The sequence below is a fragment of the Argentina silus genome (assembly GCF_951799395.1).
Source record: "Argentina silus genome assembly, chromosome: 2".
Taxonomy (NCBI): domain Eukaryota; kingdom Metazoa; phylum Chordata; class Actinopteri; order Argentiniformes; family Argentinidae; genus Argentina; species Argentina silus.
In genome coordinates this window covers 24,142,325-24,166,207 of record NC_139656.1, presented here as the reverse complement: position 1 = coordinate 24,166,207, position 23,883 = coordinate 24,142,325, and the positions used below count along the sequence as shown (strand labels likewise).

Genomic DNA, 23,883 nt, shown 5'->3' with positions numbered 1-23,883 from the left:
CGATAACATTCCAGTGTTTAGCCAGAATGTCTACAAGGTCAGTCTACCCGAAAACGCTCCTTTAGGTACAGTAGTAACAGCAGTAACGGCTACTGATGCTGACGAAGGACTGAATGGAGAGGTGACTTATGAATTCAGTCGTGTAAGTAACAGAGCAGCAAAGCTATTTTCAATTAATAAAACAACCGGAGAAATAAGAGTAATAGGTCCCATTGACTTTGAAGAGGAAACATATTATGAAATGAGCCTAGAGGCAAAGGATGGTTTAGGGTCAGCCTCAAATTGTAAAGTTGTTATCGAAATCACAGATGTGAATGACAATGCACCAATTATATTCATCAAATCGCTAAACAGTCCTGTTCCTGAGAATGTGTTACCTGGCACTGAGGTGGGCATCATTAATGTACAGGATAAAGACTCAGAGAGAAATAGACAGGTCCGCTGCTCAATTCAGCAAAATGTTCCCTTCAAATTAAACCCCTCCATCAAAAATTATTATTCTCTTGTCACCACAAGTAAACTAGACCGTGAGATGATATCAGATTATAACATCACAATCACTGCGACTGACGAAGGGTCTCCACCCCTATCGTCATCAAAGACTATTAATTTATTTGTGTCAGACGTCAATGACAATCCACCTGTGTTTGAAGAACAATCCTACAGCGCCTATGTGACTGAGAATAACAAGCCTGGCTCCTCTATATGTTGTGTTACTGCCAGAGACCCAGACTGGAGACAGAACGGCACAGTGGTCTATTCTCTACTGCCCAGTGAGGTCAACGGTGTTCCAGTGTCCTCATTCTTATCCATTAACGGAGACACGGGGGTGATCCATGCTGTGAGAGCATTTGATTATGAACAGTTTAGGAGCTTTAAAGTCCACGTTGTAGCCAGAGACAATGGTTCTCCTCCGCTCAGCAGTAACGTGACTGTGAGTGTCTTCATAACAGATGAGAATGATAACTCTCCACAGATATTATATCCTGTTTCAGCAGGAAACTCATTGATGACTGAGATGGTCCCCAAAGCTGCTATGGCGGGGTCACTGGTTTCCAAGGTGATAGCTGTGGATGCTGACTCTGGACAGAACGCTTGGCTTTCATATCAGATCATGAAATCGACTGATCCGGGACTTTTCACTATCGGTCTCCACAGCGGAGAGATCAGGGCACAGCGGGACATTTCTGAATCTGACAGTATGAAGCAGAACCTTGTTATATCAGTGAAAGATAATGGACAGCCCTCTCTCTCTACAACCTGTTCAGTATATTTACTTGTATCAGATAACTTGGCAGAAGTTCCAGAACTGAAAGACATGTCTTATGACCAAGGTAGTTACAAACTAACCTCCTATCTGATCATCGCCCTGGTGTCCGTTTCCACCTTTTTCATCACGTTCATTATTCTCATCGTGGCCGTGAGGTTGTGCCGTAGGAGAAAGCCTCGAATGTTGTTTGATGGAGCAGTCACCATTCCCAGCGCGTATTTCCCTCCCAACTATGCAGAGGTGGATGGAGCTGGAACTCTCCGTAGCTCTTACAATTATGACGCATACCTGACAACGGGCTCACGCACCAGTGACTTCAAGTTTGTCACGTCATACAATGACAACACGCTGCCTGCTAATAACACAATGAAGAGGAGTCCAGTTGAGCCCATTGGAGAAAGTATAATGACACTGAACAGCGCAGGCGACACCTATGAGGTAAATCATGATTACTTAACTTCATATAGAAATGGCAATACCCTATGAAATGCAAGGTCATGAGAAAAGGAAAACTTTTTTTCGACTACCTGCTTGAACTATGAACTATAAGCTTACATAATTTGAATTCCACTTCATGTCTGACTCTGTCTCGCTTTTGCAGTTTGAATAATGCGTGTTATTTACCTGCTAGTCTTAGGAACCTATGTTTGTAGGTCTAAACGATGTATTGACGCATATTTATTCACTATGCAACACAGAAAGGCATTTCAACGTTAATGACTCATCATCCTAAGATGATGAGTCTCAGTCATCCTAAGGTTATGTATTACGTCAGCCTATAGTGTGCGTGTGTTATCCTGAATAATATAAATTACATATTGTCATTATAACACGACAGACAACAACTGCAATATGCAATAGAAATATACATGTAGTTTGTTTATTTCAACTGCAGTTTTTCAATACGCTGTCATTTCTTTCCGTTTCAAATAAGCCTCTTGCATTTTGCATTCAAGCAATAAGTTCCCTCTCTGTATTTGAGAGTAGTTCACCAGCATGGTAACAAGCCTCAATGTTAGAATCTGAGGACTATTCAATCAAGCTAGACCTCTGGAGATGAGTTGTCAACTGATGTAAAGTTGTGAGGCCACCACTAAGGGCCCAGCCCCATCAGATACGTAGGCCTAGTCGTATCAGCACCACACATGTGGACAGCCCTCAGAAGCGCTTTGAAAGGGGAGAACGCTGTATTGACTACTGACCTATAACTATACAGCAAGCGTGTCCTGTTAATGCTTTACCAAACTATTGACAGGTCTCGGTAATTACTTTAACTTGTTGTGGGAAAATACTGTATGTTTTACCTTCTGGGTATTCACGATCACATGTTTTCCTGCGTAACTTTAATTTCAGCCTTTGTATTAGAATGGCAACAAAGTCTAGAATTGTGATTAAAAACTTTGGATTGTAGTTTTCAAATAAATACTCTACATGTCGCTGTTCAATGCATATTGAACGATATACACGTCTCCACCCAGTTTAACCATAAAAGGGGAGGATATATTTTCTGGGAAGTGTGACAAACCATCGTCTCCTTCAGACAGATTAGAGCGTTTTATTTTATTGGACATAATTAACCAACAGAGTAAATGTTTCATTGTGAAGGTTGAATAGCATATCCATACCCCTCTGGAGAAGGAATACAGTTTTGCATAATGGAACACCTTGGATTATCAGTATCGGCCTCAATGTGCTGTCTGGTTTTGATTATTTTCTTAGTGCGTACAAGCCTTGGAGACATGAACTATGCTATTCTGGAGGAGATGAAACGCGGATCTGTGATTGGAAACTTGGCTAAGGATCTGGGGCTGGATGCGAGACGATTTTCTGCTCGTAAGGCTCGTTAGAATATGGATGGCAGTCATCAACATTATTGTGACATTAATATCACAGGACAGACAACAACTGCAAAATGCAATATTAACATACATGTAGTTTGTTTATTTCAACTGTAGTTTTTCAATACAATGTCATTGTTTTCCATTCCGAATAATCCTGTTGCATTTTGGGAATAGGCCTTTTAGTTCTGTCCGTGTCTCCAACATTTTACCCCTTTGCTTCACTTGATTTGAATCCATGTGTATCATTGTATTTTTAAACACTTAATAATAATGAGTTCATAATGAGCCTTCGGTATTGTTTTCTACCTTGTGTCTCTTGTCATGGGTTGATTGTAATGTGACTGAGCAGCCTGACATTACAGAGCACTTTCAGCACCTTCAACCATATGGACAGCGCCCAAGCTTCCACTTACACACAGTCTAGGAAGTTGGCATACCCAGTCAATGCTGTGACAGGACCTGTGCAACAGTTAAAATAACACATTTTAAATGTCCAAGTCTCTAGTGAATATATGGAAAATGGAAACATAATATTGACTTGACGCTATTTTAAGGCTCAAATTGTTTATATTTTAATATTGGTTTGGAAATGTTTTCTGCATCATAATGACAACCACTGCATACAACTGAGCCACGGGTAACAATCAGGCAATATGTTGTACAAATACATATGGGCAAGGCATTTTGAATGGCTCATGTTGATATACAATATCATATTATCTTTCCAGGAAAATACATCTGCCTAACCTTTGTGTTTGACTGCGTCTTGCCTTCCCTCTGTACACTTGGTAACGGTCAAAGTCAAACATGATTGTCTGCAGTTTTATGAAAGTACTCATAGTGTCGCTATTCACCAGCAATGTTTTTAAGACACATCTCTCCACCCTCTCTTGCAATATACAAGGGGAGGAGACCTCGTTTTAGTAGTGTATGGAGAAGTGGCTCAACATCTGAGGTTGTGCATTTTGGACTCGTGCATATTGTCATAACCGTCCTCGTTGGATTGTATTATTTCAGACCATTACATACCATCCGGATAACGTTTTAGACTGAAAATGAGATACAAAGGATTCTCGCTCTCTGCCTTGATGTTCTGCCTGGCTTTGTTTCATTTCCTGCTGCGAACCAGCTATGGAGATGTAACATATTCTGTTCCCGAGGAGATGAAACGCGGATCTATAATCGGAAATATCGCCAAGGATCTGGGGTTGGATTCCAAAAGACTGTTGACTCGTAAAGCTCGTTTAGATATTGACGGTAGTAGCAAACGGTATTGTGACATTAATCTGAGCACTGGTGATTTGGTCGTGGCTGAAACGATAGACAGGGAGCAGCTTTGTGGTCGAAGAATTTCATGCACTCTAAAATATGAAATGGTTCTCGAGAATCCATTAGAAATACATAACATTATGTTACAGGTGCAAGATATTAATGATAATGCCCCACAATTTGGGCAAGACTCCGTTAAATTTGAGATCACAGAGTCAGCTGACAAAGGCGCCCGATTTGCTGTTAATCAGGCCCATGATGCTGATATCGGCCTGAATGCGGTTCAAAGCTACACATTACAAAGGAACGAACATTTTATTTTGGCTGTACATACTACTCCTGGAGGCGGAAAGTACGGCGAGTTGGTATTGGAGAAAGAATTAGATCGAGAACAACAACAGGAGGTGACATTACTACTTACTGCGGTCGACGGTGGGACTCCACAGAGATCTGGTACTGTAGTCATCCACGTCGCAGTTCTGGATGCTAATGATAATAAACCAGTGTTCAGCCAGAACGTCTACAAAGTAAATCTGCCAGAGAATTCGCCATTAGGTTTTGTCGTGGTTACTGTGTCTGCCACCGATGCAGACGAAGGGGCAAACGGGGAGGTGACGTACGAATTTGGCCCTACCTCAGATGAAGTGAATACATTATTTTCCCTTAATCCCAAAACAGGTGAAATAAGCATAGCTGGGGGAATCGATTTCGAAAAGGAATCCATTTATGAATTGATTATCCAAGCCAGAGACAATTCCGGGCTATCTTCTTTTTCCAACGTAATCGTTGAAATTACAGATGTCAATGACAATGCCCCAATTATATCTCTTAAATCTCTAACCAATCACATCCCTGAGAATGTGTTACCTGGCACTGAGGTGGGCATCATTAATGTACAGGATAAAGACTCGGAGAGAAATAGACAGGTCCGCTGCTCTATTCAACAAAATATTCCTTTCAAATTAAACCGGTCGGTCAAGAATTACTACTCTCTCGTTACTACAGCTGGCCTTGACCGCGAAATGATATCTGATTATAACATTACAATTATTGCCACTGACGAAGGTACTCCACCCCTTTCCTCATCAAAAACTATTAATTTATCAGTGTCAGACGTCAATGACAATCCACCTGTGTTTGAAGAACAATCCTACAGCGCCTATGTGACTGAGAATAACAAGCCTGGCTCCTCTATATGTTCTGTTACTGCCAGAGACCGAGACTGGAGACAGAACGGCACAGTGGTCTATTCTCTACTGCCCAATGAGGTCAACGGTATTCCAGTGTCCTCATTCTTATCCATTAACGGAGACACGGGGGTGATCCATGCTGTGAGAGCATTTGATTATGAACAGTTTAGGAGCTTTAACGTCCACGTTGTAGCCAGAGACAATGGTTCTCCTCCGCTCAGCAGTAACGTGACTGTGAGTGTCTTCATAACAGATGAGAATGATAACTCTCCACAGATATTATATCCTGCTTCAGCAGGAAACTCCTTGATGACTGAGATGGTCCCCAAAGCTGCTATGGCGGGGTCACTTGTTTCCAAGGTGATAGCTGTGGATGCTGACTCTGGACAGAACGCGTGGCTTTCATATCAGATCGTGAAATCGACTGATCCGGGACTTTTCACTATCGGTCTCCACACCGGAGAGATCAGGGCACAGCGGGACATTTCTGAACCTGACAACATGAAGCAAAACCTTGTTATATCAGTGAAAGATAACGGACATCCCTCTCTCTCTACAACCTGTTCAGTATATTTACTTATATCAGATAACTTGGCTGAAGTTCCAGAACTGAAAGACATGTCTTATGAGGGGAGTAGTTCCAAATTAACTTCCTATCTGATTATCGCACTGGTTTCCGTTTCCACCTTTTTCATCACGTTCATTATTCTTATCGTGGCCGTGAGGTTTTGCCGTCGGAGAAAGCCTCGAATGTTGTTTGATGGAGCAGTCACCATTCCCAGTGCGTATTTCCCTCCCAACTATGCAGAGGTGGATGGAGCTGGAACTCTCCGTAGCTCTTACAATTATGACGCATACCTGACAACGGGCTCACGCACCAGTGACTTCAAGTTTGTTACGTCATACAGTGACAGTACGCTGCCTGCTAATAACACAATGAAGAAGAGTCCAGTTGAGCCCATTGGAGAAAGTATAATGACACTGAACAGCGCAGGCGACACATACGAGGTAAATCATGATTACTTAACGTCATATAGAGATGGCTAGTCCCTATGAAAATAAGAAAATGAAAAACAATATATTTTTTAACGGTTTCAACTAACTCGATGCGTATTTTTTGCTTAGGGTAACACCATGCAGTCCATGAATGTACTTTAATGTTATAACAATCTCTGTCATAGTAATGTCATTTGTTGTGCCTATTCTGCGTGCTATGCGGCACTGTATTTACGTATTGTTATTTGGTCTCTCTTCAATGGTGTTTCAGTAATAGGAAAATCTGTCCTGTCAGTGCAGGAAAACAAATATAAAATCATTATTAGTCATGTTGATTCAGTAGCCTATATTAGTTCAAGGAATAGAAATACAGTTTGTTCCTCTCAGTTGTTGTTTTTCAATATGTCATTTTCATTGTTTTCCATTTGAAATAAGCCTCATGTATGTTGCAATTCAGGAATAAGTTCTCTCTCTGTATCCGATTGTAGTTCAGTTGCCAGTCATTCACTTTAGAATCAGTAATACTCGATCAAGTTAGACGTCTAGATATGAGATTTCTGATGCTATGCCTCGAGGGCGCCACGGTATGGGCCCTGCCGGTTCATATACATAGTCGTTTCAGAACCATACGTGTGGACAGCACCTCATCGGCAACGCTGTACGGAGCTATTATTCAGCCTTTCAATTGTTGAAAGAAACAATGCAACACGTTTTCCCGTGAATACTTTGGTAACATATTTATGGGCTTTGGTTGTTAGGCTAATTTATTTTCTTAAACTTTGGTAATTTAGGGGCTGTATGTTTAACCCTCTGGATATTTACCATCACATTGTAAACTGCATACCCTAAGTACCAACCATAATGTTTTAATTTTAATTAACAACCTGGAATTGTAGTTTTCCAATAAATACTCAACGTGTCGCTGTTCACTACATATTGGACGATATACACGTCTCCACCCAGTTTAACCATACGAGGGAGAATATATTTTCTGTGAACTGTGACAACCATCGTCTCAGGTTTTTTTTGTTGCATTTCATTGGACACAATTACGGAGTAAATGTTTTAATGTGAAGGTTGAAAAACATACCCCTCTGGATTTGTAATACCGTTTTGGATCATGGAATACGGGGGATTATCAGTATCGGCCTCGACGTGCTGTCTGTTTTTTCTCATTTTCATGGTGCGTACAAGCCTTGGAGACATGAACTATGCTATTCCGGAGGAGATGAAACGCGGATCTGTGATTGGAAATTTAGCTAAAGATCTGGGGCTGGATGCGAGAGGATTTTCTGCTCGCAAGACTCGTTTGAATGTGGATGGCAGTCATCAACGTTATTGTGACATTAATCTGAATACTGGAGATTTCGTTGTGGCTGAAACAATAGACAGGGAGGAGCTTTGTGGGTCGAGGATTTCTTGTTCTTTAAAATACGAGCTTGTGTTAGAGAATCCTCTCGAATTACATCGTATTATTTTGCAAATCCAAGATGTTAACGACAACTCGCCAGTATTTTCAGATAATAGCATTCAACTAGAGATCCGTGAATCAGCCGAAAAGGGAACTCACTTCCTCCTAAGCGAGGCTCATGATGCAGATATAGGACACAACGCAGTTCAAAAATATTCCCTTGAGAGAAATGACTACTTCGCGTTAGGTGTTAAAACAAACCTAGATGGAGGGAAATACAGTGAGTTAGTACTAGAAAACAAGCTTGATCGTGAACAACAGCAGGAGATAACCCTATTACTGACTGCAGTTGACGGTGGGACTCCACAGCGATCTGGTACTGTTGTAATACACGTCACTGTGTTGGATGCCAATGATAATATTCCAGTGTTTAGCCAGAATGTCTACAAGGTCAGTCTACCTGAAAACGCTCCGTTAGGTACAGTCGTGACAACAGTAACGGCTACTGATATAGACGAAGGACTGAATGGGGAAGTGACATATGAATTTAGTCGTGTAAGTAACAGAGCAGCGAAACTGTTTTCAATGAATAAAACAACCGGAGAAATAAGAGTAGTCGGCCCCATTGACTTTGAAGAGGAAACATATTATGAAATAAGCGTAAAGGCAAAGGATGGTTTAGGGTCAGCTTCAAATTGTAAGGTCGTTATTGAAATCACAGATGTAAATGATAACGCACCAATATTATATATAACATCCCTTAACAGTCCTGTTCCTGAGAATGTGTTACCTGGAACTGAGGTGGGGATCATTAATGTGCAGGATAAAGACTCTGAAGGAAATAGACAGGTCCGCTGCTCCATTCAGCAAAATGTTCCTTTCAAATTAAACCCCTCCATCAAAAATTATTATTCTCTGGTCACCACAAGTGAACTAGACCGTGAGATGATATCAGATTATAACATCACAATCACGGCCACTGACGAAGGGTCCCCACCCCTATCCTCATCAAAGACCATTCATTTATCTGTGTCAGACGTCAATGACAATCCACCTGTGTTTGAAGAACAATCCTACAGCGCCTATGTGACTGAGAATAACAAGCCTGGCTCCTCTATATGTTGTGTTACTGCCAGAGACCCAGACTGGAGACAGAACGGCACAGTGGTCTATTCTCTACTGCCCAGTGAGGTCAACGGTGTTCCAGTGTCCTCATTCTTATCCATTAACGGAGACACGGGGGTGATCCATGCTGTGAGAGGATTTGATTATGAACAGTTCAGGAGCTTCAAAGTCCACGTTGTAGCCAGAGACAATGGTTCTCCTCCACTCAGCAGTAACGTGACTGTGAGTGTCTTCATAACAGATGAGAATGATAACTCTCCACAGATATTATATCCTGCTTCAGCAGGAAACTCCTTGATGACTGAGATGGTCCCCAAAGCTGCTATGGCGGGGTCCCTTGTTTCCAAGGTGATAGCTGTGGATGCTGACTCTGGACAGAACGCGTGGCTTTCATATCAGATTGTGAAATCGACTGATCCGGGACTTTTCTCTATTGGTCTCCACAGCGGAGAGATCAGGGCTCAGCGGGACATTTCTGAATCTGACAGTATGAAGCAGAACCTTGTTATATCAGTGAAAGATAACGGACAGCCCTCTCTCTCTACAACCTGTTCAGTATATTTACTTATATCAGACAACTTGGCTGAAGTTCCAGAACTGAAAGACATGTCTTATGAGGGGAGTACTTCCAAATTAACTTCCTATCTGATTATCGCACTGGTTTCCGTTTCCACCTTTTCCCTCACTTTCATTATTCTTATCGTGGCCTTGAGGTTTTGCCGCAGGAGAAAGCCTCGAATGTTGTTTGATGGAGCAGTCACTATTCCCAGCGCGTATTTCCCTCCCAACTATGCAGAGGTGGATGGAGCTGGAACTCTCCGTAGCTCTTACAATTATGACGCATACCTGACAACGGGCTCACGCACCAGTGACTTCAAGTTTGTTACGTCATACAATGACAACACGCTGCCTGCTAATAACACAATGAAGAAGAGTCCAGCTGAGCCCATTGGAGAAAGTATAATGACACTGAACAGCGCAGGCGACACCTATGAGGTAAATCACGATTACTTCACGTAATTTGAAATGGCAAGTCCCTATAAAATGCAAAGTCATTTGAACAAGAAACATTTTTTATTTTTGCAGGACATCGGTTATGTATTGGTTATATGACTAGGTCTTTCAATAATTCATTGCAGCTGCTCTATAGCTCTGGTTTATGGCTAAACAATATATTTACGCTCATTGCTAAGGTGACAACATACCGCGCAAAAATGCATTTCAACGCTAATGGCAATTTAGTTTTCACAGGGTTAATTATTGCTTCCATTGTGCTTGTTGTTCCGGAATATATGACATTACATGTTGTCATTATAATACGATAGACATACACTGCAATATGCAGTAGAAATACAAGTGTTTATTGTTTGTCTCAATTGCTGTTTTAACATAAATCATAGTCGTGGTTTCACATTTCGAAAAGGCGATGCCATATGCATTTTGCGCTTAGGCAATATGTTCTCTCTCTGTATCCTATTGTAGTTAAGCAGCCTGGTAGTCTTACAATTCAGAATCTGAAGAATATCAGATCAAGCTTGACGTGACGTGGAGTCAATTGATGAAATGTTAGGGAGGTACTGTGTGTCCAATCCGTCCAGATAAGAGATGTAGTAGTTTCAGCACCAAATGCATGGACAGCGCCTCACGAGCTCTTTCGAATGAGCTTCCATTTGTAGAAAGAAATGATAAAACACTTTTCCCCCCGTTAATGCTCTGCCAAAATATTTATTGTTCTTTATTATTACGCCAACTTTAACTTTTTGTGGAAAAGAGGTAGCCTATTTTAAGGCCTGTGGGCCTATATGCGTTTCCCTATTTAGTGAGTCACGGTCACATGTTAACTGCACAGGCTAATCGATGTCTTTATCTTAGAATTTCGATTAAAGGTATTGGATTGTAGTTTTCAAATGAGCACTCTATGTGTCGCTGTTTACTACATATTGGACGATAGACACGTCTCCACCCAGTTTAACCATACAAGGGGAGGATATATTTGCTGTGGAGTGTGACAAACCATCGTCTCCTACACACAGATTAGCCTGCATCGTGCAGTTTATGAGACAGAATTACGGAGTAAATATTAGATTTTGAATATTGAATAACATATTCGTAGTCCCGTGGAGCTGGAATACAGTTTTGGATTATGGAACACGTTGGATTATCAGTATCGGCCACGACGTGCTTTCTGATTTGTATTATCTTTTTAGTGCGTACAAGCCTTGGAGACATGAACTATGCTATTCCGGAGGAGATGAAACGCGGATCTGTGATTGGAAACTTGGCTAAGGATCTGGGATTGGATGCGAGAGGATTTTCTGCTCGCAAGGCTCGTTTGGATATGGATGGCAGTCGTCAACGTTATTGTGACATTAATATGAATACTGGAGATTTCGTTGTGGCTGAAACAATAGACAGGGAGGAGCTGTGCGGGCCGAGGGTTTCTTGTTCTTTGAAATACGAGCTTGTGTTAGAGAATCCTCTAGAATTACATCGTATAACTGTGCAAATTCAAGATACAAACGATAACTCCCCAAGATTTTCAAATGACCGCATTCAACTAGAAATCAGAGAATCGGCCGATAGAGGAACGCGTTTCCTCCTAAACGAGGCCCATGATGCGGATATAGGGCTAAACTCAGTTCAACAATATTCCCTGGAAAAAAATGACTATTTTGTATTAGCTGTTCATACGAACCCAGATGGCGGAAAGTATAGTGAATTAGTGGTAGAAAATGAGTTAGATCGCGAACAGCAAGAGAACGTGAATTTGTTACTCACAGCAGTTGACGGTGGGACTCCACAGAGATCTGGTACTGTTGTAATACACGTCACTGTGTTGGACGCGAACGATAATATTCCAGTGTTTAGCCAGAATGTTTACAAGGTCAGTCTACCCGAAAACGCTCCGTTAGGTACAGTAGTAATAAGAGTAACGGCTACTGATGCTGACGAGGGACTGAATGGAGAGGTGATTTATGAGTTGAGTCGTGTAAGTAACAGAGCAGCGAAACTATTTTTAATTAATAAGACAACCGGAGAAATAAAAGTAATCGGCCCCATTGACTTTGAAGAGGAAACATATTATGAAATGAGCGTACAGGCAAAAGATGGTTTAGGGTCAGCTTCAAATTGTAAAGTTATTATCGAAATCACAGATGTGAATGACAATGCACCTATTATATTTATCAAATCGTTTAACAGTCCTATTCCCGAGAATGTGTTACCTGGCACTGAGGTGGGCATCATTAATGTACAGGATAAAGACTCAGAGAGAAATAGACAGGTCCGCTGCTCAATTCAGCAAAATGTTCCTTTCAAATTAAACCCCTCCATCAAAAATTATTATTCTCTGGTCACCACAAGTAAACTAGACCGTGAGATCATATCAGATTATAACATCACAATCACTGCTACTGACGAAGGGTCTCCACCCCTATCCTCATCAAAGATTATTAATTTATATGTGTCAGACGTCAATGACAATCCACCTGTATTTGAAGAACAATCCTACAGCGCCTATGTGACTGAGAATAACAAGCCTGGCTCCTCTATATGTTGTGTTACTGCCAGAGACCCAGACTGGAGACAGAACGGCACAGTGGTCTATTCTCTACTGCCCAGTGAGGTCAACGGTGTTCCAGTGTCCTCATTCTTATCAATTAACGGAGACACGGGGGTGATCCATGCTGTGAGAGCATTTGATTATGAACAGTTTAGGAGCTTCAAAGTCCACGTTGTAGCCAGAGACAATGGTTCTCCTCCGCTCAGCAGTAACGTAACTGTGAGTGTCTTCATAACAGATGAGAATGATAACTCTCCACAGATATTATATCCTGCTTCAGCAGGAATCTCCTTGATGACTGAGATGGTCCCCAAAGCTGCTATGGCAGGGTCCCTTGTTTCCAAGGTGATAGCTGTGGATGCTGACTCTGGACAGAACGCGTGGCTTTCATATCAGATCGTGAAATCGACTGATCCGGGACTTTTCACTATCGGTCTCCACAGCGGAGAGATCAGGGCTCAGCGGGACATTTCTGAATCTGACAGTATGAAGCAGAACCTTGTTATATCAGTAAAAGATAAAGGACAGCCCTCTCTCTCTACAACCTGTTCAGTATATTTACTTATATCAGATAACTTGGCTGAAGTTCCAGAACTGAAAGACATGTCTTATGAGGGCAGTAGTTCCAAATTAACTTCCTATCTGATTATCGCACTGGTTTCCGTTTCCACCTTTTTCATCACTTTCATTATTCTTATCGTAGCCGTGAGATTTTGCCGCAGGAGAAAGCCTCGAATGTTGTTTGATGGAGCAGTCACCATTCCCAGCGCGTATTTCCCTCCTAACTATGCAGAGGTGGATGGAGCTGGAACTCTCCGTAGCTCTTACAATTATGACGCATACCTGACAACGGGCTCACGCACCAGTGACTTCAAGTTTGTTACGTCATACAATGACAGCACGCTGCCTGCTAATAACACAATGAAGAGGAGTCCAGTTGAGCCCATTGGAGAAAGTATAATGACACTGAACAGCGCAGGCGACACCTATGAGGTAAATCATGATTACTTAAAGTTGTACAGAAATGGCAAGTCCCTATGAAATGCAAAACTTATTTTTGTAGACTACCTGGTTGAACTATGAATTCTAACCTTACTTAACTTGAATTATACCTCATGTCTCTGACTCTGTCTCGCTATCGCAGTTTTGAGGATGCATGTTTTTTTAGCCAATGTCTTGTCAGAGGCTACTTCATACCTGCTGGTCTCAGCAAGCGCTGTTTGTAGGGCTAAATGATGTATTGATGCGTATTTCTTCACCTTATAACACAGAAAGGCATTTCAATGTTAATGACAGTCTCAGTCATCCTAAGGTTATGTATTGCGTAAGCATATATTGTGCGTGTGTTATCCTGGATAATATAAACCACATATTCTCATTATAACAGGACAGACAACAACTGCAATACGGAATATAAATATACATGTAGTTTATTTATTTCAACTGTAGTTCAGTACACTGTCATTCTTTTCCATTTTGAATAAGCCTCTTGCATTTTGCATTCAAGCAATAAGTTCCCTCTCTGTATTTGAGAGTAGTTCACCAGCATGGTAACAAGCCTCCATGTTAGAATCTGAGGACTATTCAATCAAGCTAGACCTCTGGAGATGAGTTGTCAACTGATGTAAAGTTGTGAGGCCACCACTAAGGGCCCAGCCCCATCAGATACGTAGGCCTAGTCGTATCAGCACCACACATGTGGACAGCCCTCAGAAGCGATTTGAAAGGGGAGAACGCTGTATTGACTCCTGACCTATAACTATACAGCAAGCGTGTCCTGTTAATGCTTTACCAAACTATTGACAGGTCTCGGTAATTACATTGACTTGTTGTGGGAAAATACTGTATGTTTTACCTTCTGGGTATTCACGATCACATGTTTTCCTGCGTAACTTTAATTTCAGCCTTTGTATTAGAATGGCAACAAAGTCTAGAATTGTGATTAAAAACTTTGGATTATAGTTTTCAAATGAATACTCTACGTGTCGCTGTTCAATGCATATTGGACGATATACACGTCTCCACCCAGTTTAACCGTCAGAGGGGAGGATATATTTTCTGGGAAGTGTGACAAACCATCGTCTCCTTCAGACAGATTAGAGCGTTTTATTTTATTGGACATAATTAACCAACGGAGTAAATGTTTCATTGTGAAGGTTGAATAGCATATCCATAAACCCTCTGGAGAAGGAATACAGTTTTGCATAATGGAACACCTTGGATTATCAGTATCGGCCTCAATGTGCTGTCTGGTTTTGATTATTTTCTTAGTGCGCACAAGCCTTGGAGACATAAACTATGCTATTCCAGAGGAGATGAGACGCGGATCTGTGATTGGAAACTTGGCTAAGGATCTGGGGCTGGATGCGAGACAATTTTCTGCTCGTAACGCTCGTTAGAATATGGATGGCAGTCATCAACGTTATTGTGACATTAATATAACAGGACAGACAACAACTGCAAAACGCAATATTAACATACATGTAGTTTGTTTATTTCAACTGTAGTTTTTCAATACACTGTCATTGTTTTACATTCCGAATAATCCTGTTGAATTTTGGGAATAGGCCTTTTAGTTCTGTCTGTCTCTCCAACATTTTACCCCTTTGCTTCACTTGATTTGAATCCATGTGTATCATTGTATTTTTAAACACTTAATAATAATGAGTTCATAATGAGTCTTCGGTATTGTTTTCTACCTTGTGTCTCTTGTCATGGGTTGATTGTAATGTGACTGAGCAGCCTGACATTACAGAGCACTTTCAGCACCTTCAACCATATGGACAGCACCCAAGCTTCCACTTACACACAGTCTAGGAAGTTGGCATACCCAGTCAACACTGTGACAGGACCTGTGCAACAGTTAAAATAACACATTTTAAATGTCCAAGTCTCTAGTGAATATATGGAAAATGGAAACATAATATTGACTTGACGCTATTTTAAGGCTCAAATTGTTTATATGTTAATATTGGTTTGGAAATGTTTTCTGCATCATAATGACAACCCCTGCATACAACTGAGCCACGGGTAACAATCAGGCAATATGTTGTACAAATACATATGGGCAAGGCATTTTGAATGGCTCATGTTGATATACAATATCATATTATCTTTCCAGGAAAATACATCTGCCTAACCCTTGTGTTTGACTGCGTCTTGCCTTCCCTCTGTACACTTGGTAACGGTCAAAGTCAAACATGATTGTCTGCAGTTTTATGAAAGTACTCATAGTGTCGCTATTCACCAGCAATGTTTTTAAGACACATCTCTCCACCCTCTCTTGCAATATACAAGGGGAGGAGACCTCGTTTTAGTAGTGTATGGAGAAGTGGCTCAACATCTGAGGTTGTGCATTTTGGACTCGTGCATATTGTCATAACCGTCCTCGTTGGATTGTATTATTTCAGACCATTACATACCATCCGGATAACGTTTTAGACTGAAAATGGGATACAAAGGATTCTCGCACTCTGCCTTGATGTTCTGCCTGGCTTTGTTTCATTTCCTGCTGCGAACCAGCTATGGAGATGTAACATATTCTGTTCCCGAGGAGATGAAACGCGGATCTATAATCGGAAATATCGCCAAGGATCTGGGGTTGGATTCCAAAAGACTGTTGACTCGTAAAGCTCGTTTAGATATTGACGGTAGTAGCAAACGGTATTGTGACATTAATCTGAGCACTGGTGATTTGGTCGTGGCTGAAACGATAGACAGGGAGCAGCTTTGTGGTCGAAGAATTTCATGCACTCTAAAATATGAAATGGTTCTCGAGAATCCATTAGAAATACATAACATTATGTTACAGGTGCAAGATATTAATGATAATGCCCCACAATTTGGGGAAGACTCCGTCAAATTTGAAATCAGAGAGTCAGCTGTCAAAGGCGCCCGATTTGCGGTTAATCAGGCTCATGATGCAGATATAGGCCTGAATGCGGTTCAAAGCTACACATTACAAAGGAACGAACATTTTATTTTAGCTGTTCATACTACTCCTGGAGGCGGAAAGTACGGCGAGTTGGTATTGGAGAAAGAATTAGATCGAGAACAACAGCAGGAGGTGACATTACTACTTACTGCGGTTGACGGTGGGACTCCACAGAGATCTGGTACTGTAGTCATCCACGTCACAGTTCTGGATGCTAATGATAATAAACCAGTGTTCAGCCAGAATGTCTACAAAGTAAATCTGGCAGAGAATTCGCCATTAGGTTTTGTTGTGGTTACTGTGTCTGCCACCGATGCAGACGAAGGGGCAAACGGGGAGGTGACGTACGGATTTGGCCCCACCTCAGAAGAAGTGAATACATTATTTTCCCTTAATCCCAAAACAGGTGACATAAGCATAGCTGGAGAAATCGATTTCGAAAAGGAATCCATTTATGAATTGATTATCCAAGCCAAAGACAATTCCGGGCTATCTTCTTTTTCCAACGTAATTATTGAAATTACAGATGTCAATGACAATGCCCCAATTATATCTCTTAAATCTCTAACCAATCACATCCCTGAGAATGTGTTACCTGGCACTGAGGTGGGCATCATTAATGTACAGGATAAAGACTCAGAGAGAAATAGACAGGTCCGCTGCTCCATTCAGCAAAATGTTCCTTTCAAATTAAACCGGTCGGTCAAGAATTACTACTCTCTCGTAACTACAGCTGGCCTTGACCGCGAAATGATATCTGATTATAACATTACAATTATTGCCACTGACGAAGGTTCTCCACCCCTTTCCTCATCAAAAACTATTAATTTATCTGTGTCAGACGTCAATGACAATCCACCTGTGTTTGAAGAACAATCCTACATCGCCTATGTGACTGAGAATAACAAGCCTGGCTCCTCTATATGCTGTGTTACTGCCAGAGACCCAGATTGGAGACAGAACGGCACAGTGGTCTATTCTCTACTGCCCAGTGAGGTCAATGGTGTTCCAGTGTCCTCATTCTTATCCATTAACGGAGACACGGGGGTGATCCATGCTGTAAGAGCATTTGATTATGAACAGTTTAGGAGCTTCAAAGTCCACGTTGTAGCCAGAGACAATGGTTCTCCTCCGCTCAGCAGTAACGTGACTGTGAGTGTCTTCATAACAGATGATAATGATAACTCTCCACAGATATTATATCCTTCTTCAGCAGGAAACTCCTTGATGACTGAGATGGTCCCCAAAGCTGCTATGGCGGGGTCCCTTGTTTCCAAAGTGATAGCTGTGGATGCTGATTCTGGACAGAACGCGTGGCTTTCATATCAGATCGTGAAATCGACTGATCCGGGACTTTTCACTATCGGTCTCCACACCGGAGAGATCAGGGCACAGCGGGACATTTCTGAATCTGACAACATGAAGCAAAACCTTGTTATATCAGTGAAAGATAACGGACAGCCCTCTCTCTCTACAACCTGTTCAGTATATTTACTTATATCAGATAACTTGGCTGAAGTTCCAGAACTGAAAGACATGTCTTATGAGGGGAGTAGTTCCAAATTAACTTCCTATCTCATTATCTCACTGGTTTCCGTTTCCACCTTTTTCATCACGTTCATTATTCTTATCGTTGCCGTGAGGTTTTGCCGCAGGAGAAAGCCTCGGATGTTGTTTGATGGAGCAGTCACCATTCCCAGCGCGTATTTCCCTCCCAACTATGCAGAGGTGGATGGAGCTGGAACTCTCCGTAGCTCTTACAATTATGACGCATACCTGACAACGGGCTCACGCACCAGTGACTTCAAGTTTGTTACGTCATACAATGACAACACGCTGCCTGCTAATAACACAACGAAGAGGAGTCCAGTTGAGCCCATTGGAGAAAGTATAATGACACTGAACAGCGCAGGCGACACATACGAGGTAAATCATCATTACTTAACGTCATATAGCGATGGCTAGTCCCTATGAAAATAAGTTCACGTATGAATGAAAATGGAAAACAATATATTTTTTAACGGTTTCAACTACTAACTCGATGCGTATTTTTTGCTTCGGGTAACACCATGCAGTCCATGTATGTAGTTTAATGTTATAACAATCTCTGTCATCGTAATGTCATTTGTTGTGCCTATTCTGCGTGCTGTGCGGCACTGTATTTACGTATTGTCATTTGGTCTCTCCTCAATGGTGTTTCAGTAATAGGAAAATCTGTCCTGTCAGTGCAGGAAAACAAATATATAATCATTATTAGTAATGTTGATCCAGTAGCCTATATTAGTTCAAGGAATGTGACTTAACGTTGTACCACCACTTTTGAATGTTGTCATTAACTGACACGATAGACATACTGCAATATGCAAAAGCAATAGAAATAGTTTGTTCGTCTCAGTTGTTTTTCAATATATCATTGTCATTGTTTTCCATTTGAAATAAGCCTCATGCATGTTGCAATTAAGGAATATGTTCTCTCTGTGTATCCGATTGTAATTCAGTAGCCAGCCATTCACTTTGGAATCGGGAGAAACACGATTAAGTTAGACGTCTGGATATGAGATTTCTGATGCAATGCCTTGGAGGCGCCACTGTATGGGCCCTGCCCGTTCATATTCATCGTTGTTTCAGAACCATACGTGTGGACAGCACCTCATGAGTGCTTTGAAAGGAGGACACGCTGTACTATTACTCAGCCTATCAGTTGTTGAAAGAAACTATACAACACGTTTTCCCGTTAATACGTTGACAACGTATTTATCGACTTTGGTTCTTCGACTAAGTTATTTTGTTAAACATAGGTAATTTAGACGCTGTATGTTTAACCTTCTGCGTATTCACCATCACATTGTAAACTGCATACCCTAAGTGCCAAACATAATGTTTTAATTTTAATTAAAAACCTGGAATTGTAGTTTTCCAATAAATACTCAACGTGTCGCTGTTCACAGCATATTAGACGGAATCCACGTCTCCACCCAGTTTAACCATACGAGGGAGGATACATTTTCTGTGACAACCATCGTCTCAGAGGTTTTTTTGTTGCATTTCATTGGACATAATTACGGAGTAAATGTTTTATTGTGAATGTTGAATAACATACCCCTCTGGATTTATAATACCGTTTGGAATCATGGAATACGGGGGATTATCAATGACGGTTCGGACGTGCTGTCTAAGTATAATTATTTTCTTAGTGCGCACAAGCCTTGGAGACATGAACTATGCTATTCCGGAGGAGATGAAACGCGGATCTGTGATTGGAAACTTAGCGAAGGATCTGGGGCTGGATGTAAGAGGATTTTCTGCTCGAAAGGCTCGTTTGAATGTGGATGGCAGTCGTCAACGTTATTGTGACATTAATCTGAATACCGGAGATTTCGTTGTGGCTGAAACAATAGACAGGGAGGAGCTGTGTGGGTCGAGAATTTCTTGTTCTTTAAAATACGAGCTTGTGTTAGAGAATCCTCTAGAATTACATCGTATTATTGTGCAAATCCAAGATGTTAACGACAACTCTCCAGTATTTTCTAACACCCGCATTGAACTAGAGATCCGTGAGTCATCCGATAGGGGAACTAATTTCCTTCTGCGCGAAGCGCATGATGCAGATATTGGACAAAACGCAGTTCAAAAATATTCCCTTGAAAAAAATGACTACTTTGGTTTAGGTGTTAAAACAAACCCAGATGGAAGGAAATACAGTGAGTTAGTTCTTGAGAAAAAGCTTGATCGTGAACAACAGCAGGAGATGTCCCTCTTACTGACTGCGGTAGACGGTGGGACTCCACAGAGATCTGGCACTGTTGTAATACACGTCACTGTTCTAGATGCGAACGATAATATTCCAGTGTTTAGCCAGAGTGTCTACAAGGTCAGCCTACCCGAAAACGCTCTGTTAGGTACAGTAGTAACAGCAGTAACGGCTACTGATGCTGACGAAGGACTTCATGGAGAGGTAACTTATGAATTTAGTCGCATAAGTAACAGAGCAGCGAAACTGTTTTCTATCAATAAAACAAGTGGAGAAATAAGAGTAATCGGCCCCATTGATTTTGAAGAGGAAACATATTATGAAATGAGCCTAGAGGCCAAGGATGGTTTAGGGTCAGCTTCGAATTGTGAAGTGATTATCGAAATCACAGATGTGAATGATAATGCACCGATGTTATATATAACATCCCTTCACAGTCCTGTCCCTGAGAATGTGTTACCTGGCACTGAGGTGGGCATCATTAATGTACAGGATAAAGACTCTGAAGGAAATAGACAGGTCCGCTGCTCCATTCAACAAAATGTTCCCTTCAAATTAAACCCCTCCATCAAAAATTATTATTCTCTTGTCACCACAAGTAAACTAGACCGTGAGATCATATCAGATTATAACATCACAATCACTGCTACTGACGAAGGGTCTCCACCCCTATCCTCATCAAAGATCATTAATTTATTGGTGTCAGACATCAATGACAATCCACCTGTGTTTGAAGAACAATCCTACAGCGCCTATGTGACTGAGAATAACAAGCCTGGCTCCTCTATATGTTGTGTTACTGCCAGAGACCCAGACTGGAGACAGAACGGCACAGTGGTCTATTCTCTACTGCCCAGTGAGGTCAACGGTGTTCCAGTGTCCTCATTCTTATCCATTAACGGAGACACAGGGGTGATCCATGCTGTGAGAGCATTTGATTATGAACAGTTTAGGAGCTTCAAAGTCCACGTTGTAGCCAGAGACAATGGTTCTCCTCCGCTCAGCAGTAACGTAACTGTGAGTGTCTTCATAACAGATGAGAATGATAACTCTCCACAGATATTATATCCTGCTTCAGCAGGAAACTCATTGATGACTGAGATGGTCCCCAAAGCTGCTATGGCGGGGTCCCTTGTTTCCAAGGTGATAGCTGTGGATGCTGACTCTGGACAGAACGCGTGGCTTTCATATCAGATCGTGAAATCGACTGATCCGGGACTTTTCACTATCGGTCTCCACAGCGGAGAGATCAGGGCACAGCGGGACATTTCTGAATCTGATAGTATGAAGCAGAACCTTGTTATATCAGTGATAGATAACGGACAGCCCTCTCTCTCTACAACCTGTTCAGTATATTTACTTATATCAGATAACTTGGCTGAAGTTCCAGAACTGAAAGACATGTCTTATGACCAAGGTAGTTCCAAACTAACTTTCTATTTGATTATCGCACTAGTGTCTGTTTCCACCTTTTTCCTCACATTCATTATTCTAATCGCTGCCGTGAGGTTGTGCCGTAGGAGAAAGCCTCGAATGTTGTTTGATGGAGCAGTCACCATTCCCAGCGCGTATTTCCCTCCCAACTATGCAGAGGTGGATGCAGCTGGAACTCTCCGTAGCTCTTACAATTATGACGCATACCTGACAACGGGCTCACGCACCAGTGACTTCAAGTTTGTTACATCATACAATGACAACACGCTGCCTGCTAATAACACAATGAAGAAGAGTCCAGTTGAGCCCATTGGAGAAAGTATAATGACACTGAACAGCGCAGGCGACACCTATGAGGTAAATCATGATTACTTAAAGTTGTACAGAAATGGCAAGTCCCTATGAAATGCAAAACTTATTTTTGTAGACTACCTGGTTGAACTATGAATTATAAGCTTACTTAACTTGAATTATACCTCATGTCTCTGACTCTGTCTCGCTATCGTAGTTTTGAGGATGCATGTTTTTTATAGCCAATGTCTTTTCAGAGGCTACTTCATACCTGCTGGTCGTAGCAAGCGCTGTTTCTCGGTCTAAATTATGTATTGACGCATATTTCTTCACTTTGCTGCAAAGAAAGGCATTTCAATGTTAATGACAGTCTCAGTCATCCTAAGGTTATGTATTGAGTACGCCTATATTGTGCGTGTGTTATCCTGGATAATATACACCACATATTCTCATTATAACACGACAGACAACAACTGCAATACGCAATAGAAATATACATGTAGTTCGTTTATTTCAACTGTAGTTTTTCAATACACTGTCTTTGTTTTCCATTTCGAATAATCGTGTTGCATATTGCATTCAGGCAATAAATTCCCTCTCTGTATCTGAGTGTCGTTCAGCAGCCTGGTAACAAGTCTTCCACTTCAGAATCTGAGGAATATCCAATCAAGCTAGACCTCTGGTGATGAGTGGTCAATTGATGTAAAGTCTTGATGTCATCACTAAGGGCCCAGCCCCGTCAGAAAAGCAGGCCTAGTTTCAGCACCACACATGTGGACAGCCCTTAGAAGCGCTTTGAAAGGAGGCAACGCTGTATTGACTACTGAGCTATTGCTCGGCCTTTCAGTTGTAGAAATAAACTATCCAGCACATTTATTTTCCTGTTAATGCTTTACCAAACTATTGACAGGTCTTGTTAATTATTTCAACTTGTGGGAAACAATGGTATGTTTTAACTTCACGATGACATAGTTTAGTGCATAACTTCAATTTCAGCCTTTGTGTTATTTACTTACATCAGATAACTTGGCTGAAGTTCCAGAACTGAAAGACATGTCTTTTGACCAAGGTTGTTCCAAACTAACTTCCTATCTGATTATCGCACTAGCGTCTGTTTCCACCTTTTTCCTCACTTTCATTATTCTTATCGTGGCCGTGACGTTTTGCCGTCGGAGAAAGCCACGAATGTTGTTTGATGGAGCAGTCACTATTTCCCTCCCAACTATGCAGAGTTGGATGGAGCTGGAACTCTCCGTAGCTCTTCCAATTATGACGCATACCTGACAATGGGCTCACGCACCAGTGACTTCAAGTTTGTCACGTCATACAGGGACAGTGCGCTGCCCGCTAATAACACTCTGGAGAAGAAAGTAAATTGGACTTTTGGGGAAGATGCAATAACGTTCAATAACACAGGAGATTCTGGGCTGAGATTGTTTTGCCTTCATTTGACAATTTAATATTTCAAATACATGTTCCTTCACACTGAATGCCCTAGTAGGGAATAGGCCTTTTAATTCTGTCCATCTCTCCAACATTTTACCCCTTTGTTTCACTTGATTTGAATCCATGTGTATCATTGTATTTTTAAACACTTAATAATAATGAGTTCATAATGAGTCTTCTGTATTGTTTTCTACCTTGTGTCTCTTGTCATGGGTTGATTGTAATGTGACTGAGCAGCCTGACATTACAGACCACTTTCAGCACCTTCAACCATATGGACAGCACCCAAGCTTCCACTTACACACAGTCTAGGAAGTTGGCATACCCAGTCAATGCTGTGACAGGACCTGTGCTACAGTTAAA

At 41.5% G+C, this 23,883-nt stretch overlaps 4 protein-coding genes across 4 annotated transcripts in view; all 4 read left to right on the top strand.

Annotated features, from left to right (window-relative positions):
- Positions 1–23,883, top strand: part of LOC310823763 (protocadherin gamma-A11-like) — a gene marked incomplete at its 5' end in the record, with an annotated part of 78,449 nt that overhangs the window by 4,129 nt on the left and 50,437 nt on the right. The window lies entirely within an intron of this gene.
- On the top strand, positions 4,167–10,122 carry LOC310821570 (protocadherin beta-16-like; the record flags this gene model as incomplete). Its single annotated transcript, XM_083693655.1, has 2 exons — positions 4,167–5,159; positions 8,680–10,122. The coding sequence occupies 2 exons, from the start codon at positions 4,167–4,169 to the stop codon at positions 10,120–10,122; spliced, it is 2,436 nt and encodes an 811-aa protein (XP_083549781.1).
- Positions 11,246–13,814, top strand: LOC310821559 (protocadherin gamma-A11-like; the record flags this gene model as incomplete). The annotated part of the gene is made up of 2 exons (XM_083693645.1): positions 11,246–13,657; positions 13,809–13,814. The coding sequence occupies 2 exons, from the start codon at positions 11,246–11,248 to the stop codon at positions 13,812–13,814; spliced, it is 2,418 nt and encodes an 805-aa protein (XP_083549771.1).
- LOC310821548 (protocadherin beta-16-like) lies at positions 16,206–22,297 on the top strand (the record flags this gene model as incomplete). Its single annotated transcript, XM_083693634.1, has 4 exons — positions 16,206–18,524; positions 21,034–21,631; positions 21,941–22,140; positions 22,292–22,297. The coding sequence occupies exons 1-4, from the start codon at positions 16,221–16,223 to the stop codon at positions 22,295–22,297; spliced, it is 3,108 nt and encodes a 1,035-aa protein (XP_083549760.1). The 5' UTR covers positions 16,206–16,220.